This window comes from Sinocyclocheilus anshuiensis, unplaced genomic scaffold (assembly GCF_001515605.1).
Source record: "Sinocyclocheilus anshuiensis isolate Anshui unplaced genomic scaffold, SAMN03320099.WGS_v1.1 scaffold2114, whole genome shotgun sequence".
NCBI classification, from domain to species: domain Eukaryota; kingdom Metazoa; phylum Chordata; class Actinopteri; order Cypriniformes; family Cyprinidae; genus Sinocyclocheilus; species Sinocyclocheilus anshuiensis.
The window spans coordinates 45,286-63,899 of NW_015555873.1; the positions used below are offsets into that span (position 1 = coordinate 45,286).

At 37.1% G+C, this 18,614-nt stretch overlaps 2 protein-coding genes across 2 annotated transcripts in view; one reads left to right on the top strand and one right to left on the bottom strand.

Annotated features, from left to right (window-relative positions):
* The window catches only part of LOC107675666 (tumor susceptibility gene 101 protein-like), a 14,176-nt gene extending 4,981 nt beyond the window's left edge, over positions 1-9,195 (top strand). The window contains exons 8-10 of the mRNA XM_016470084.1: positions 5,807-6,009; positions 6,096-6,335; positions 6,454-9,195. Coding sequence (XP_016325570.1) covers positions 5,807-6,009; positions 6,096-6,335; positions 6,454-6,543 — 533 coding nt within the window. The 3' untranslated portion in view covers positions 6,544-9,195. The remainder of the gene's footprint in view (positions 1-5,806; positions 6,010-6,095; positions 6,336-6,453) is intronic.
* Positions 8,169-17,507, bottom strand: ldha (lactate dehydrogenase A4). The gene is made up of 8 exons (XM_016470085.1): positions 17,411-17,507; positions 15,753-15,887; positions 14,244-14,361; positions 12,266-12,439; positions 11,985-12,158; positions 11,765-11,882; positions 11,401-11,524; positions 8,169-9,875 (listed from the first exon to the last, which is right to left on the bottom strand). The coding sequence occupies exons 2-8, from the start codon at positions 15,879-15,881 to the stop codon at positions 9,711-9,713; spliced, it is 1,002 nt and encodes a 333-aa protein (XP_016325571.1). The 5' UTR covers positions 15,882-15,887; positions 17,411-17,507; the 3' UTR covers positions 8,169-9,710.
* Between the last annotated feature and the right edge of the window lie 1,107 nt (positions 17,508-18,614).

Below are 18,614 nucleotides of genomic sequence, written 5' to 3' on the forward strand. Positions count from 1 at the left end.
TACTATAGTGCCATTTCTAACTATTGGCAGAGCAGGCAGTTGACCTCTGCATTATGAAGGGCCTCCATAAATGTACCACAGTACAATATAGCTAGGTAATGGCATATGTTTCATGTTTACATTGGGCACTCCCCACCAGGTACAATATTCTGATTGTTTGCATCTTGTTTTTAAGCCCATAAATAGTAATGTGCTCGTTCTAATAAATTTATATTGTAATGCACTCATACTAATATATTACAAAATCATCTTTACATTGCTGGTAGGTTATCATTTCACAAATTAACACTTTCTATGTTTAAAAAAATAAAAATTAGAAGAGTTCTAAACTAATGCGCTCTCTTCTGTATCTAATGCACACACACATGCTCAGTCACTCACACAGATCACGCTGCGGCCGCACTCAGACATTCAGCAACACAAACTTCTCAGTGCTGCCCCACAATTTTATCAATAAAATAGCTTAATCGCTCAAGAGCTACATTACCTTTCTCAACAAGGAGCTGGTAACATCATCGTTTCTAAAGGAATTAAAGCCACATCTTCAATGTTAATAGAGAAACGTGGCAAAACGGTGGTAATTCATACATACACAGCCCCTCTCTCTCTCTTTCTCTCTCTCTCTCTCGTAAATAAACACTTGATGAATTACACTTTTCTGAGAATAGAATATTAAGTGGAGATCGCTAAACTGCAAGCTTACCGGTGTTTTCAGAAATCAAGCGCGTTTATCCACACTGGAGAGCGCGTGCACATGGTTGCCAGGTTGACAAAAACAAGTAACACACTTAGCAGATATTTCCGTATTGCACAAGTGTGAAGCTCTGTTTCGGGGATTACGTCTCTTTATATCAGGCAACCCAGGTTGTGTTCCTCTGCAGCCAGATTAAACCTTTTTGTAGCCTATATATTACACTTATTATTATTATTATTATGCTATGCTCTATTCATTATTATTTAGAAACCTCGCACTTTTCTACTCCATTTTAAACGGTGTTCTTGTATTCAAATTAAGCGCAGTCCACTGCAGCGCACGTGCCACAATATCGATACAGGGCCAGACGATACATCGTTGTATCGAACACAGCACAAAATCATACTGCAAATCTCAGTAATCCTGGAATAAGCTATGTGGATTCAATTTTCAGTTTCAGGTTGTAGTCTTCAGATGTAATTTTTCAGATTTGTTCTTAGCCTTCTTTACTTTTGAATTGGCAACATTTTATCTGCATCTGCATTGATGTGAATTTGCGATGTTCTGTCTAAATCTGAGTTCATCCGTGTCCTAGTTAATTTGAAGTGGCAACACTGAGTTTGAAAAAGGGTAGATCTGAATTGGCAGTACTCAGTTTGAATCTGAGTCATTAAATCTGAACCTGGGTTAATCTGAATCATGAAGTAGCTGAACTGAAGTAGATTCTGAATTCATTTGAACTGGCAACATTCAGTCAGAATATGTGTTCATCTGAATTGGTAACACTGAATTTGAATCACAGTTCAACCAGACTGCTAGCATTCATTGTAAATCTGCATTAATCTGAATTGGTAGCATTTACTCTAAATTTGAATGAGCAACATTTAGTCTTAATTAGTGTTACTGTTAATATAAATTTGTTAGATTTAATATTAATATAAAATAAGTTCATCTGAATTAAAAGCATTCTAAATTGATCTGAATCAGCAACACTTAATATGAGTCACAGTTAAATTGAACTGCTAGAATTAATTTTGAATTTGAATTAATTTGAATTGCCAACAATTCAAGTTGATCTAAATTGACTGCATTCAGTATGGATAATCTAAATTAACAAACATTATGTCTTAATGTAATGTCTTAATCTGAATTGACAACACTGACTTGGAATCAGAGCAATTGTTAGCATTCAGTTTAAATCTGAATTCGTTTGATTTGGCAACATTCAAGCTGAACCTGAGTTATCCTACATTTGTAGCATTTACTCTGAATTTATCTGAGTTCATCTAAATTTATAACAACTACTCTGGATTTAAATGAGCAACATTCAGTATGAATATGAGTTGATCTGAACTGGCAACACTGAATCAGAGCTGAACTGAAATAGTAGCATTCAGTTTGAATCTGAATCCATTTGAATTGGCAACATTGAATCTGAACCTGAGTTCATCTAAATTTGTAGCATTTAATCTGATTTTATATTCACAGCAATCAGTCTGAGTCTGAGTTCATCTAAATTTGCTGCATTCAGTATGAATGTAAGTCATTCTTAATTAGCAACATTCTATCTGAATCACCAACACTGAATATGAATCAGAGCTGAATTGAATTGGTAGCATTCAGTTTGATTCTGAATTAATTTTAATTGGCAACATCTGAATCATTGTTAATCTGAATTTATAACCACTACACTGAATTTAAATGAGTAACATTCAGTATGAATATGAGTTGATCTGAACTGGCAACACTGAATCTGAATTTTGGTTGAAAATTGGTTGAATTCAGTTTAAATCTGAAGTCATTTGAATTGGCAAAATTCAGTCTGAACCTGAGTTAATCTAAATTTGTAGCATTTACTCTGAAATTATATTAGGAACAGTCAATCTGAATATGAATTCATCTAAATTTGCTGCATTGAATATGAATATGAGTCAATTTTAAAGGGGTCATATGATGCGATTTAAATTTTTCCTTTCTCTTTGGAGTGTTACAAGCTCTTGGTGCATAAAGAAGATCTGTAAAGTTGCAAAGACTAAAGTCTCAAATCCAAAGAGATATTCTTTTTAAAAGTTAAGAGTCAGCCACGCCTACCTAAAACGGCTCATTCTAACACGCCCCCACATGTCTACCTCACTATGTGGGAAGATTTGCATAATGCCGCCCAAATGTTCACGCAAAGAAAGAAGGCGTAACTTTTATTCTCGCTGTAGTATTGTTGCTGCCGCCGCCATGTCGTGAAGGCGCTGTGTGTTTCGTTGTGAAAGCGAAACTACTTTGGTTGGTCTTCCAAAAGAGGACGATATCGCTTCGTCATGCTTAGAGCTGATCCGTGCTGGTCGCTGAGGGAATACATCAACTTTCCAAAAGAGGACGATATCCGCTGAGCGGAGTCCAGCCCGGGGTCGTCACATGTGGTTGCCGCAAGCCCGCCCGCCTCTGCTTACTCAAGCCAGCCTCTGCATACTCTAGGCCTCCGGCCTCCACTCACTCAAGACAGCGGTGTGTGACGCTTTTTCGTTGTGAAAGCGAAACTACTTTGTTTGGTCTTCCAAAAGAGGACACGACTAGAAATCAGTGGTTAAGTTGTATTTACAACACTGTTCCAGAACAGTTCAACCCAAATATACAGATGTGTGCAGCACATTTTATGGAGAACTGTTTACTGATAGCAGTGTGGAGTAGCACTTGTTGTTTGTCATTTCTCCGATCACAAATGCAGACATGGTTTTATGTTACGCTCCGGCCGGACAGGGCATCACAGTATGGTAACGGGCGTAACATTTCCGTCACACGCTTGAGGTATTCAGCCAATCACAACGCACTGGATAGCTGGCCAATCACAGCACACCTCGCTTTTCAGACCGATGAGCTTTGTAAAAATCGATGCGTTTCAGAAAGGCGGGGCATAGAGGAGAAACAATGTACAGTATGTGGAAAATAATGTGTTTTTTGAACCTTAAACCGCATAAACACATTTCATTACACCAAATACACAAAATAATGTTCTTTTTAGCAGCATCATATGACCCCTTTAATTAGCAATATTCTGTCTAAATCTTAGTTGATCTGAATTGGCAACACTGAATATGAATCAGAGCGGAATTGAATTAGTAGCATTCAGTTCAAATCTGAATTCACTTGAATTAGCAACATTCAATCCGAATCTGTGTTAATCTAAATTAACAAACATTATGCTTGAATTTACAACACTGAAGCATTGAGTTTGAATCTGAATTAATTAGAATTGGCAGCATTCATTCTGAATTTGGGTTAATGTGAATCGGTGGCCTTTACTCTGAATTTGAATAAGCAGCATTCAATCTTTATGTGAGTTCATATGAATTGGCATCTTTTGGTGAGAATATGAGTTAATCTGGATTACCAACATTCTGTCTGAATTGGAGATAATCTGAATTGGGAGTGTATTGCAGTCTTGAGAGTCTAGATCTAAAATAAGAAAGCATATTGGACAAGACACAGATTACCCTGAATGACATGACACAGCATGTTAATGTCAGCTTCATAAAAGTACCCAGTAGAACACACTTCACCCTTCATATTCACTCTACTCATCTGTCTCTGCTCTGTCGTGACCCTGCCCTCTGGTCTTCAGCCTGGCTGTGTGCCTGCTTTACAGTGACCTTGTTGGACTGCTCTGAAAGGTTGGGCCTGTAACTAGATTCTGAGCTGGTAAAGGTCAGAGGACTTCATCCTGTTTGACAGAGAGGGTGCTGGGTATATTTAGAGTGGCAGGAGAGGCAAAAGGATCTCAGTCCTCAGGGAACTCTCATCCTTAGGTTTGAACCATGACATTAACTACAGTGCTATGCAGAACGTGTGAGTCTGTAATCACTCTGTATGGCTGAGATGATATGAACACATTTCAGCCGAGCTGCTCACAGACCACAGACCATGTTCTCAGGGGCACAACTTATGTAATATGAGGGGGAAAAAAATGACAGTGGAACATTGTAAATGAAAACATAAAACATTTTGTTTTGCATATGCTTTCTTAGTCACCAGTCTTTATAGGTTTTTCAATAGGGATTTCTCAATAGTGAATGCAAAGTTGTTGGCCAGTATAATGTATAATAAATATATTTATGCATGCATGGTACATAATTTAATGATAACAAAACATGCACAAAATTGTTGCAAAATGGCTGGATGATACAGCTAAAAATGCATATAATTTTGTAGCCGTATTGTGTGAATGTTGATTTGTGTATTTGCTCTATTTAATTTTTTTTTTAAATCAGAAGCATAATTTTGAACTGAAATTCTTTTTTTTTTTCTTTTTTTTTTTTTTACAATAGAGTGAAAATATAAATATTTATTTAAAATATTAATATATATATGTTTTATATATTTTATATACTTAAATGCATGAAAACATTTTTAAATATATAGATTTTTAAAATAATGTAGCCTATTTTTAAATTGCATAATTTATGAAATTATTAAAATATATAATATATAAATTTTATAAACAAAAACAGCAATATTTCTCACGTTTTAATAAAACATTTTAATACATGGAAATGCCAATTAGGGACATCCAGGAACATTTCTGAGAGCTGATATAATGAAACCGTTTGAATTATTTAATTTCAACCAAACTGACAGTGATTCGACAGTGAGCTTTTAGTTTTACCAACTATTGCCATTTTTTCCACAAAATATATTTGTGAGACTTGAGACACAAAACATGGATGGATCGTGAAACTAGTCTAATGACTAGTGATTGCAGTTGCAAAAATGATTACAATATTCAGTGTTTCCTAAAAATGATATTATTTGAATATTTAGCAGATGCTTTCATCCAAAGCAGCTTACATTGCATTCAGTGTATTCATTTTATTAGTTCATGCATTCCTTGGGGATTGAGCTCATGACCTCGGTGTTGCTGGCGTCATGCTCTGTTGTTTGAGCTACAGGAACGCCAGCAAAGTCTCAAATGTATCAAGAATATTCAGCATGTTGGCCATCCCTACCAAAATTTACACAAAAACTTGTGAAAACTGTGAAACTTGTGTTAATTCACCATTTTGCTTGTAATTCCCCTAATCAAATCAGTGGCAATAAATTGGTGTCTCTGTCTTCTTCTTGCAGGTCCAAGTCGTGATGGTACCATCGGTGAGGACACCATCCGAGCGTCGCTGATCTCAGCCGTGAGCGATAAACTGCGCTGGAGAATGAAGGAGGAGATGGACAGAGCGCAAGCCGAGCTGGACGCCCTGAAGAGGACGGAGGAAGACCTGAAGAAAGGACACCAGAAGCTGGAAGACATGGTGTCCCGCCTGGACCAGGAAGCGGTACGAACATTTGCAATTACTCTATAGGTTGTTCTTCCCAAATTCTGCATTGAGATCAGAAACATGACATTTTGTGGCACCCTCAGGCTGAGGTGGACAGAAACATCGAGCTCCTCAAGAAGAAGGACGTGGAACTTAGCGAAGCTCTGGAGAAGATGGAGAACCAGTCGGAAAACAATGACATTGACGACGTGATCATCCCAACAGCCCCGCTCTACAAACAGATCCTGAACCTGTACGCAGAGGAGAACGCCATAGAGGACACCATCTTTTACCTGGGAGAAGCCCTGCGGAGAGGAGTCATCGACCTGGAGGTCTTCCTCAAGGTCTGTTCATCTCTTCTTTCAGAGAACAATGCAGGTTTTGGCACAACCTTGGCATTTATTGTACTATTCTTGGTAATATTGTGTTTGACATCCCCATTCGTCTCGTTTTTGTCCTCAGCATGTGCGTCTGCTGTCCCGAAAACAGTTCCAGCTGCGAGCGCTCATGCAGAAAGCGCGAAAGACAGCCGGACTCAGTGACCTTTACTGACCCTGCGCTCCAGCTCTGATCACACGAGCCAGACTCGGATCTAATCGCTCTGTGGTATGTCAGTGGGAGTTTAGCTGTTAATGATATTTTACTTCTGAGAGAGTTTTTTAGCTACTGTAACCGGCTGACTTTATTTTCTTGATTAGGAAAAGGCACAATTGCAAATCGGGTACAATATTTGAACGCTAAAAGGAAAAACTAGACCTGAGCATTAGAAGTAAATGAGATGTCATAGACTTAATGTTCCTTCTTTCATGTGAGCTTCTTGTGGCAGGCCTTTGGCTTTAGATACTACTGTTATTAACCGTACAGAGTGATAACTTTTAAAATGTGACGTCTGCAGGAAGTATATGAGGAAATTGCTCTCAGATGTGGATAGCGACTCCTGTTTTCATTCAGGCACTGTTTCAAAGTGTAGTCATACTCCATAACTATGTGAATCTCACAGGAAAATTCACCTCAAAATAAAATATATATTTTCTGCATAAAACATGTAGGACTATTAATATTTTTTTTAGATTGTGTAAAATATTAAGTACATTTAGGTAAAAATGTTGGGGGGGGGAATTAAGTACATGTACTGCCAAAATATCTAATTAAAGTGATCAGAAAAAGAAAAAAAGGCAATACTGTAATGCAGTAAAAATAATCCAGTTCATTTTGGATTCTAATTTTTAAAAAATTAAAAACAGCATAAATTAAATTCAGTAAAACAAATCAGATATTTAAAATGTATTTTATAATTTATTTTGTATTTACAATGAGAATTTGAGGGAAAATGTGCTTTATCACATTGCAATAACTCTTTATGCAAGTTTTCTTTATGCAGCATATTACTTATTATTCCTTCCTTTGATTTTGGGGTGAAATATGACATTTCTTGACCAGTTTCTGTGAGATTCACCCAACTTATGGAGAACAGTGACTGAGAACTTATGGTTCCATATTTCAATTTTATTACATTTATTATTTATCTCATTGCAATTGGGAACTATTTGCTGTTCCAGATTTATTGTAACATTGTTACAACTGTATATCATTTCGCTGTACACAAAGTTTGGTTTGTGACTAATAATGTTTGAAAACTGAAAAGATATAATCTGTTGCACTGTACTTTTTTTTTTTTTTTTTTACTTTTTATTCTTCCAAATGTTTAAAAAAATTCTTACCTGTTACATTTCAGTCAGTTGTCTTAATGCACTTTTTGGATGTGAATTAAGATTTTTAAGACTTGAGTTGAATTTCTTAGTGAGACTTTACCCCCTTATCTGCTAATATTCGTTCCTATTTGTAGCAGGCTGTAGATTATGATGTCAGGCATATCAATAAAAGAACATGATCTTAAATCATGATAGATTTGTGAATGGTCAGCACCTTGCATCATTTTTTCATATCAGTGCATGTAATAAATAATTGGCAGGTGCCATTGTGCTAACCTGTATTTGACCTTGAGGTTTTGAACTCTAGACGGGCCTGATATTGATGCTATATAACTTCATGCACCTGAAATGCTCTAGTAAACTTTTGACACAGACAGTTTAGACAACATTGTCCACTAACCCAGTTTGTTTCTGTACAGCTGTTATTTCTATTCATTCTGCAGAACAAAGAGACGGACAGGCAGCTTTTGTAGCTAGTCACACTGTTTATTCAGTCACGGGCTGTGTCTCAATTCTACAATCACACGCTTCAAGTAACCACTATAACCGTCGCTGTTGTCTCACCACTCGGCTGGGAGTTTTTCATTACATGAAAACTTAAGTTATAGTTAACTTAAGTTATTCAATGTGTTTACATGCGCAATCTTGCAATGTTTACGATGCTAAAATGCTTTAAACAGTGTTCTGCTCGTAAAGTGATTTCTCTCTGCATGTTAAGTTATTTGGATTCTGTCATGTTATTAAATGGACCATAGTTATGTAACATGTACAGAACAAATTCATTCGTAATCATTCGTAAATACATTCTTATGCAAATTGTTGCATTCAATTCAATCAACATTGTTAACTCCCATTCAGTTTAACAATTCAAAATGAAAAACAAATCTAAGGTTAACTGTCGCATTTCATGTAGAAATTCTAAATTGTTCGTAAAACCATTCTAAGGAAAATTGTTGCATTAAATTCAACGTGACAGTTCAAAATTGTTCATAATACCATTTTTGCATTAGTTGTCACATTTAATGTAACTGAAAATGTAAAACAGTTCAAAGTTAAAGTGTTGCTTTAAATTCAATGCGACAATTCAAAATCATTCATTAAACCATTGAGTTAACTGTTGCATTTAATGTAGAAATTCAAAATTGTTCGTAAAACCATTCTAAGATAAAACCGTTGCATTAAATTCAATGTAACAATTCAAAATTGTAAATAAAACCATTCTTTTAAAGCAGTTCCAAGTTAAATTTTTGGAACAAATTCAATGCGAAAAATTTAAATCATTCGCTAAACCATTGTTGCATTAATTGTTGCATTTAATTTAGAAATTCAAAATTGTACCTACAATAATTCTAAGGTAATTAACTGAATTCAATTCAATGCAAAAAGTTATGCATGAAAAGTTGGCCAATTTACAGATTTTTGTTCTGCTTGTTTCACAAATGAGGACTATTGTGCGTATGTCTTTTTATAATTTGATGTCAAATCCTGCCACCAAAAAAAAAAAACAACAACAACACAATTTTCCAGGTTTCCAAGCTGATTTTAAACGTTTATCATTTTGTTGTACATGTAAACACACCATGAAATTTCATAAAACTGATATTTTGTAGCTTTGGTTTTACGTGTTGGTCTTGCTGAAATGATCAATTGCGTGACACAGGACATAAGTACGGAATGCTGCTGACCTCAGAATGGAATAAAATAAGAGCCTCAAATTGCACATCATCTTGTTCACAAATGCTTTTTTCTTGAATATACAATAGTACGCACATAGACACAAACTTTTACAAAGGTTGATGATCTTTGTCAAGACAACAGAAATAAACTATTTCTCCTCTGCAGCTAAAATCGCTTAAATAAGGAGCGTTACAATCTGAAGGTCTGAGACTGGCGTAGAGATATCTGATGGTTACAGGCAGTGAGGTTGTGAGGTCAGGAGAGAGATAGGCAGGACTCATCGGGGTTAGTCATTTGTGACACTGGCTACATTTTGGAGGAGACCGCGGTTCACAGGGTCAGCTCCTTCTGAACGCCCCACAGGGTCTCAGCACTCTTCACCAGCTGTTTCACCTCGTCTGACTTGAGGGTCATGTGGACAACATCTGTCAAGCCGCTGTTACCCAGGATGCAAGGCACGCTGAGGAAGACCTCTTCATTCACACCATGCATTCCCTGTGAATATGCAACAAGTGTCAGATAATGGTGCTCTGTAGACTTTGAACAGCTCTGTTCCAAAATTAGCAAGCTAATCACCTAGCCAACAATTTTAGACATCACAGGCTGTTCAGATTAAATTATTCATCCTTATTAGATACCTCATTTTGGCCTAATATAAAGCAGCACCGCATGTACCTTTTGAAGATAATTCAATCCCAGAATGCACTGGGACAAACTCTGAGAAGCATTGTATCCAAAATGGTGGACTGATGAATTCAGAAATTCAGAAAGTGCAATGAAACCTTGCAAAGGAAACTTGGTTGGTTTGAAAACAACCTGCAATAGCTTCCGATAGTTTGCCGTTAGCATGTTGCTACGCTAATGATGTTGGTGCATACTGCCTCAATTGCATTCAGTACTGAAGCATCGGAAGATAAATTAGTTGTACACCAATTTGTGTGCTTTTGTGCTTGCTTTGTTAGCTTAGCAACATGCTAACATAAGATCTACAGAAACCAACTGTGAACGTCAAGTCTTTTATGCGTTTTGCGTCATGAGTGCGAATTGTGCCACTTGTGTGAGTTACATAAAGTGTGACTTGTCCATAAAGAGTCGTTCAGAGCAGTTACTGGGTATATAAGACCGTTTAATCAAAGTAAAACCGATAACTAAATATTTGTGCTTTTGTTAACAACATGCTAACATAAGATCTGTTAAAACCAACTGTGAACATTAATCAAGTCTTTCACGTTCTGTGTGTGATGAGTGCTTTTTCTGGCACTTGAGGGAGTTGTTGTCCAAGAGTTGTTGTTCAGATCAGTTACTCGTACACAAGAAAGATCGATCCAATTAAAACTTGGATTTACTTGAATTAATTTGTTAGGCTAGCAACATACTAACATAAGATCTATTGGAACCAACTGTGAACATGAGTCAAGTCTTTTGTATGCTTCACTTGCGGCGTTTGTGCCACTTGTGGGACATACTGTCCATGAAGGGTTGATCAGGTCAGTTACTTTGTACATAAATCAATCCAATTAAAATTTCACCCGATATTTGTGCGTTTGCGCTTTGTTAGCTTAGCAACATGCTAACGCAAGACGTACTGGAACCAACTATGAATGTTAATCAAGTCTTATGCTCTTTGCCTGATGAGCATTATTTGTGGCACACAAAAAGTTGTTCAGATCGGGTACTCGGTACATAAGATTGTTAGCTTAGCAACATGCTAACGATCCAACTGTTAAAATACTGGAACCAACTCTGAACGTTAGTCAGTTCGTCTGTGTGCTTTAAGTTTGTGTTGCATAGGAGTTGCTGTCCATGAAGAGCTTCCCAACTCCCTCTCTTGGACTTGGACCAGGATGTTGCCATAGAAGGTAGTTGCCTATGTAGTCATTAGATGATGGTTTTGGAATGGAGTTTATTATTATATATGTGCATATTTATGTTTTGACTCTCCGTGCTAGAAAAATTATGGCTCACAATATTTGGTTAATGAATATGGCTGGTCATCCAGAAATAAACAAGAGAATCTCACCTTGACCAAAGTTGAAACTGGATGACACTTGCGTAGGTTCTTCAAGATGCTCTCACACAGGTCAGCTACAGACATACCAATAGCCCAGGAAGTGTAGCCCTTCAGCTTAATAACCTCATATGCACTGCCAGTACAAACCAGATTTATGTTAAACACAGATAAACAACCACGAGTCCAGACTAAATACATTTACACAAGGACTTGATTTATAGGCTTTCTAATGGCAACACGGTGTACACATCTATTAGAGATCACATACAAATGAAGAGAAACGACTCTTAACCCTTGGCCTCTCTCCCTAAAACCCTTCTATATGTCGTTCTAAACCACTGTATGAATGTCTAGTTGGTTACAAATTATTCACCTGTCAACCACCATCTTGTGGACGCTCTTCCAGTCCTCCTTGTCTTTATCTGTTCCCATGTCAGGGTTCAGACCCTGGAGGGACACTCCAGCCACATTGACTCCGCTCCACACAGGAACTACAAAAGAAAGAGAACGTTTACATTTTATGAAGAAAATGATTGGTGTTCATTGTGCTCTTGAAGCACATCTGTGCTCCCAATCATCTTTGCAGTCCTCACCGCTGGAGTCTCCATGTTCTCCAATGACCCAACCGTGGCAGCTAGATGGGTGAATGCCCAACTTCTCTCCCATCAGGTAACGGAAACGAGCAGAGTCCAGGTTTGTGCCGCTGCCGATCACACGGTTCCTGGGCAAACCGCTCAACTTCCAGGCCACGTAGGTCAAGATGTCAACTGAAGAGAAGACGACATTGGTTTATGGTCTCTGCTACATGAAGTCAACGGAAACCTTTGAGCACAAAAGGACAATCAGTCGTAATGTCGGTCCAGGAGTGACATACCTGGGTTTGAGACCACCAGAAGGATGCAGTTGGGGCTGTACTTGATGATGTTGGGGATGATGAACTTGAAGATGTTGACGTTCCTCTGGACGAGGTTCAGGCGGCTCTCGCCCTCCTGCTGACGGGCTCCAGCGGTCACAACGACCACTTTGGAGTTTGCCGTCACGCTGTAGTCTGGAAATCACATGGAATGATCAATTTTGGAAAGATCTCATGCTCCCCTGGTTTCTATATTCCTGTCAAACACTCTCAAGGCTTGCTAAGACCAAGCTTAAGTAGATCGTAGAAACCACTGGCTCCAATGGTCTTTAAAATGTGATTATGCTTATGATGTTTTTGGAAAATGCACCCCAAGACTGAATAATTGCAAATATTTGTTTAGACAGGGGTGCCCAGTCCTGTTCCTGGAGATCTTCCTCCCTGCAGAGTTCAGCTCCAACCCTGATCAAACGCAACCGAACCAGCTAGTAAGATCTTCAGGAGCCCTTGATAATTACAGAAAGGTGTATTGGATCAGGGTTGGAGCTGAACTCTCCAGGTAGGTAGATCTCCAGGTATAGGATTGGTCACCTCTGGTTTAGACCCTAGGTCTTCAACCCTGCTCCTAGGGACCCACTGTCCTGCAAAGTTTATTTCCAACCTGCTTCAGCTCACCTAGCCTGCGATTTTTCAAGCAATCCTGAAGACTGATTAGATGGTTCAGGTGTTTGATTAGGGTTGTAGCTGTACTCTGCTGGACAGTTGGTGCAGGGTTGAAGACCTAGGGTTTAGACTTCATACAAGAACTACTACAGACCAGTTTACACTAGCAAAAAAAAAGAAAAAATTGTCTTTTATGCGTTTCACGTCATGAGCGCTTGTGGGAGTTGCTGTGCATGAAGAGTTGTTCAGATTAGTTGCTCTGTAAATTCAATTAAATTCAAGTTTATTTGTATAGCGCTTTTCACGATACAAATCATTGCAAAGCAACTTTACAGAAAATTAAGTTTCTACAATATATTTAGTAGTAGCTTATCAGTTGTGACTGTCAGTTAATGTACATATGGCAGAAATGTACGGAAAATCAATTAAAGACATAATCAATCCAATTAAACCTGCACCCAATATTTGTGCGCTTGCACTTTGTTAGCTTAGCAACATGTTAATATACGATCTACTTTTATGTTTTTTTTTGCGTGATGAGCACTAGTTGATCATCTTTACTATTTTTTGCATCGAGTTTCGCACTGTTGGCACCATTCGAACCGCGGCTTTTTAGATGCCCGAGCACATTAAATTGATGGCGAAACCTGTTGCTGAGGTTCAGAACACTCTGATTGGCTGTTCAGTTTAGTGAACCAGTATACAAGAAGAAAAACAGAAGTAGCAAAAGTCAAGAGCTCTTCTCATTTTTCATCTTTGGTTTGAAAATGGTGAGCAAGTGCAGCTTTAAGGTTTTTACATCCACAGTTTTAACTCTTCCGGTTTTCCTTTTGAAATCACGAATACAAACTGCTGCCACCTGCTGGTATGGAGAGTTATTTTCTCTCACGCAGGCACAGAACGTACGTGCTAGTTGGCCAAAGGCTGTAGACTTCGCAGTGTGTTCAAGCACAACTTTTTGGCCCAGATGCTGCTACTTTGATGTCTGTGTGGTGTGTCTGGGCATTTAGGGGGACAATGATTATTTTAGGTCAAAGCAAACTGGTAAGTTATTCATTACTTTTGTTAATTAAAAAATATATACATTTTATATAACTAATAAATATGCAGTTCCCTTTTAAATTGCTGAATGCTGCTTTTAACTTTAATATTTTACTTCTACTGTTATTTAAATGGTAAACAATTTTGTAATTACATTACATATTTCTGAATCAAGGTTACCTCACTGGTACAAACTGGTACATTATTACCAAATCAGCACCAATCGAACTGTCTGCTCCTTATCTTCAACCATAAATTCTCCCTTTTTCCCCAATAGTAGATTATGAAATCTGACCTTTATCCGCCACTATCTTGTGTGTCTTGAGAAAGAGGCTTCCATGCTGCAGGTCCATAGCCTCTCCTTTCAGCTTATCTTCAATCACGTCCACTAGGGCGAGTTCATCAGTCAGATCCTGCACAAACACATGCATTGACTTCAACACTCCTCTACTGATAATACAATCCTCTCCACCTCTTAATGGCCAACAGCGCTGGTAAATGTTGAGTTTAGGATTTTATTTGATCGCCTAGTCACCTCAACCGGTTTCATTCAGAGTAAAATTGAAGTTACACTATATTTCTTCTTAATATGGCATTGTAGGTTCAACAATTGCATTTAACACCGATGGAAAAATGCAGAGCTGAAGTGTGAAGCAAACTCTTCGAATTTGCTTAGTCTCCAGATACGGGGATCATGTTTGATCTTGGCGGAGGTTCAAGGCCTTCTCATTCAGAAATCGCTCTATGTTCAAAGGTCAGGAAAGCTTTCAAAGCAGTGTTATTTTCCTCGAGCCACAGCAGCTTTACCCACAGTGAGAATTCAGGAGAAGAACACGATAGTTCAAGGAAGATACAGGAATCAATATGATGTTTTCATTCCATAGTTTTTGGTTTAGAGGTTATAGGAAAAAGTGGACACAACAAGGCATTTAATTTCATTTGGACATACACAAACTGCAAATTCTTACCAGTTGTTAAAATTTTATTAAAATCATAGAAGTTGTTGGCACATAATTAATTTTTTACCTCATAAAATTTGTATGAAAACTCCAATTTCTATATAAGTGATATGCGATTTATACAGTAATAGCAATGACATGGTCTTTTTCCTCATTTTCACCACTACTCTTCACAGAAACAGTAAAGATAGACAGGAAATGATGGGGGAACAGGGTTGGGAAATGTTGCGAGCCAGATTCAAACCCACAACAGAATCGTGGTTCATGCATCGTAGTAACCAGATAGGCACATTTCTGTCCTTTATGATTACAGATGAAAATTGTGTCATGTAGATCATTTACAAAGGTCTAATTTTACTAAATTAATTTAAAAATAAATGATTTATTTCTCAACTAATTGTAAAATAAATCTATCATTTAGATATTTTAAAAAGGCCCAATTAAAAAAAAAAGTTAAATTAGACCCGTCAAGTGACCTAAATGAGATTATTTTGAAATAAATGATTAATCTTTCAATTACTTTTAAAATAAATCTGTAATTTAGATGGTTACTTGATTTTTTTTTAATAAATTATTAATAACTCAATTTTATAATTCCTCAAAATATTTTTGAATTAAATAAAAATTAAATTATTTTATTACTCAGCTTGTTTTCTTTTTTAAATAATTAGTCAATGCATAATCTAAAACTTCCAATTTTACTAATTTTATTTAAAAATAAGTTAGCAATCATTATTCTATTTTAAAATGAATTTGAAACATTTTAAATGGCAAAGCATGAATGCTGTTGTCAGTTATATAATGTGTTCTGTGATGGTGTTTATCCAGTGCAGTGACTCACTGACCTTGAGGAGGATGCTGACGGCGGCGGCCATCCCAACCATCCCCACACCCACCACGGTCACCTTGTTAGTGGGCCCTGCCGGCCCCTCCTTGCTCACGTGAGCGATGAGCTTCTCCTTCGTAGAGGCCATCTTCAGCTGCAGGAGACAGAAACTCCTCAGTTAGGATGCTTTTTAAATGCATCATTGATTTGCTTGCAGTATCAATGCTCGTCAAGACAGAAGGAATGAACTATGGGTAATGTGAATCTGAACTGCTTCTTATAAGACGGCATTTTGAAACAAACAGCTGCTCTGATGGATCATTTACATGTCACTGTGGCTCCACTAAGGGATGTAGCCATTTCATCTTCAAGTCAAGTGCAGTGAGGGAAAAGGTTAAAGGTGAAAGAGCAAAGCGCTATTTTCATCCCTCACGTCGTCCAGCCTCTGCAGTGTTGTGCGCGCAGACGCACGTAGAGGAAAGGATCTGCAGAACTCATGCAAAGTGGATCAACAAACCACCTCAAGAGCCCCTCATGACTTAAACCTCATTCATCACACGCACTCAAAACACCAGCACTTTAGAGACCATCCCTAACGTCTGTAGTCATTTATCATCACTAGAAAACGACACATTTTATTATGTTTACACTTGAGACCTTGTAGAACATGCACTGATGAATTGATTAAATTCACATTTATTTATTTATTTTGAGTTTTAACCAATAAATAAGAATATTTTAGAGTTACGGTGTGTGTTGTATTGTTGGATAAATAAATCTATAAATAATAATATATAAAAAATAAAATGAAGTATTTTATTTCAAGACGTCGCCAAGGTATTCTTTTCATTTAGTTTAGTAACTTGATGTACTAAAATAACTAAAACATAATTAACAACTATAGACATATTTAATAATAATAATAATAATACTAAAATAAGTCAAATTAACGAATTCAAAATGTTAAATAAAGCTATAATATAATCTCAACTATATACCAAAATAACACTGATTCTCAGTCGATTCTAATTATTGTATCACAGTAATTAAAAGTCATTTTAAGGAGGCTGGCGTTGAGCTGACGCAAACTCAACTCAACTCATTTCGAGATCGTACGTGGGGAAATTCTACACATGCTGAATGAAAAACCGACTCATCTTGCGCAAAAACAAAAAGTGCAAAACGGGACTTTTATGTGTTCAAGCATGCGGACGACCCCAAATGCACCCATAATCACCACAAGTCCCAGAATCCTTTGCAGGTCAGGAAGCAAGAGCACAGATTTCTTGAAGCACGTAGGCTTCAGTGACACAAACCCGAAAGACGCATCAACATGATTCATATTCTCCAATAATGCGCGCAAATAACCACTGCATGATAAAGAAATGCAAGTGAAAAATGCGTCTAATTATCAGTAAATATTTGTTTTCATGGTGTGCATCGACGATTACGTCACATCACAGCCAAACTGTTGCTTTCATCAGGAATGAATGATGATTATCTCTCTGCACATTACAGTGAGGATGTGACACAATCTAATAATGAATGCTATATATAAATTATATTTTTTATTACATATAGACAGAAAAATACTACCCAAAACCGCATATTCTGCGCTTTAGATGCTTTTTTTTAAATGTGTTTTAAACTACTAAGTAGTGCCAGCTAGCGTCTTACCTGTATGTAGCTGTAATTGTACAGTAATATTCAGTGTAGTCTGGCAGGAATGTCGCGCTGAGAGGTTTTTCCGCACTGCGCTGAGAGGAAGAAGCTGCGCGCAGCATTATAAAGCGCAGAACGCCCTCGCGTCACATGCGTCATTTGCATATGCATCAGGTGGGCGTGGCTTCGCGTCTAGTGATGGAAGTCACGTGCATCAGGGGAAGCGTCATGGAAGCGGACGCGACAGTTTCATTTACACTAGAACGCGTTTAATGTCACGAATGAACTGCCCACAAAACATTTAACATGGAAAATAGATATCGCACGTTTAATGCAAGCATTCTTGTTATTTTAGTATTTATGCATTTGTGAACAGAGTAAACCCAGCTAACAGAAATATGTTATAAGAACGTAATGCTAACGTTCCCATTAAGTTATACATTTTTCTAAATGTTCAAAACGTCCGGTTTAAAAATGTTTTAGAAACGTTTTTTCTTGGTTGTGCGAACATTATTTAGTTTTGAATGAAACAAGTAGTAAAATAAAATAATAAATAAAAATAAAAGGTTAGATGAAAGTCCAACTAAAATGTTTCAGAAAAAAAAAACTTCGGCAAAATTCATATAAATATTTAAATATTAAAATAATATGGAACAGCAAACCTCGCAATGAAAATGCACACGCATTAGAAAAAAAATACACAAAGCAATTTCACAACAGGATGCTGTGAATATTTCTCCTCAGTAAGTACAGTGTGTACTTCAAGAGTAATGAGCATCAGTGTCAGATAGGCAGTAGATTAGTGTTGTAGCAGTACTGTAGAAATGCAATATCTTTTTATCTTTTTGAATAGCCTACAGAATATCTTTTATATAGGCTATATATATATAATTATCTCATACATGATTACAATTGAAATGTTAACCATCAGTTTTAGACTGAATGATATGTAAAAAGTTGCCTATAGGTCAATGTTAGCAGGTTAACCTAAAACTGACAACAGACTGATTATTAGCCTAAATTGTAAAAAGCGCATTCTGTGCCGTTTTTAATATGTTTTGTAATGAAACCGCACCATCTTGTGGTGAGAAAAGTTAGTTTCATCAAGAATTTAGTATGATGTGTAGGTTATACAGGTGCATCTCAGTAAATTAGAATGTCGTGGAAAAGTTCATTTATTTCAGTAATTCAACTCAAATTGTGAAACTCGTGTATTAAA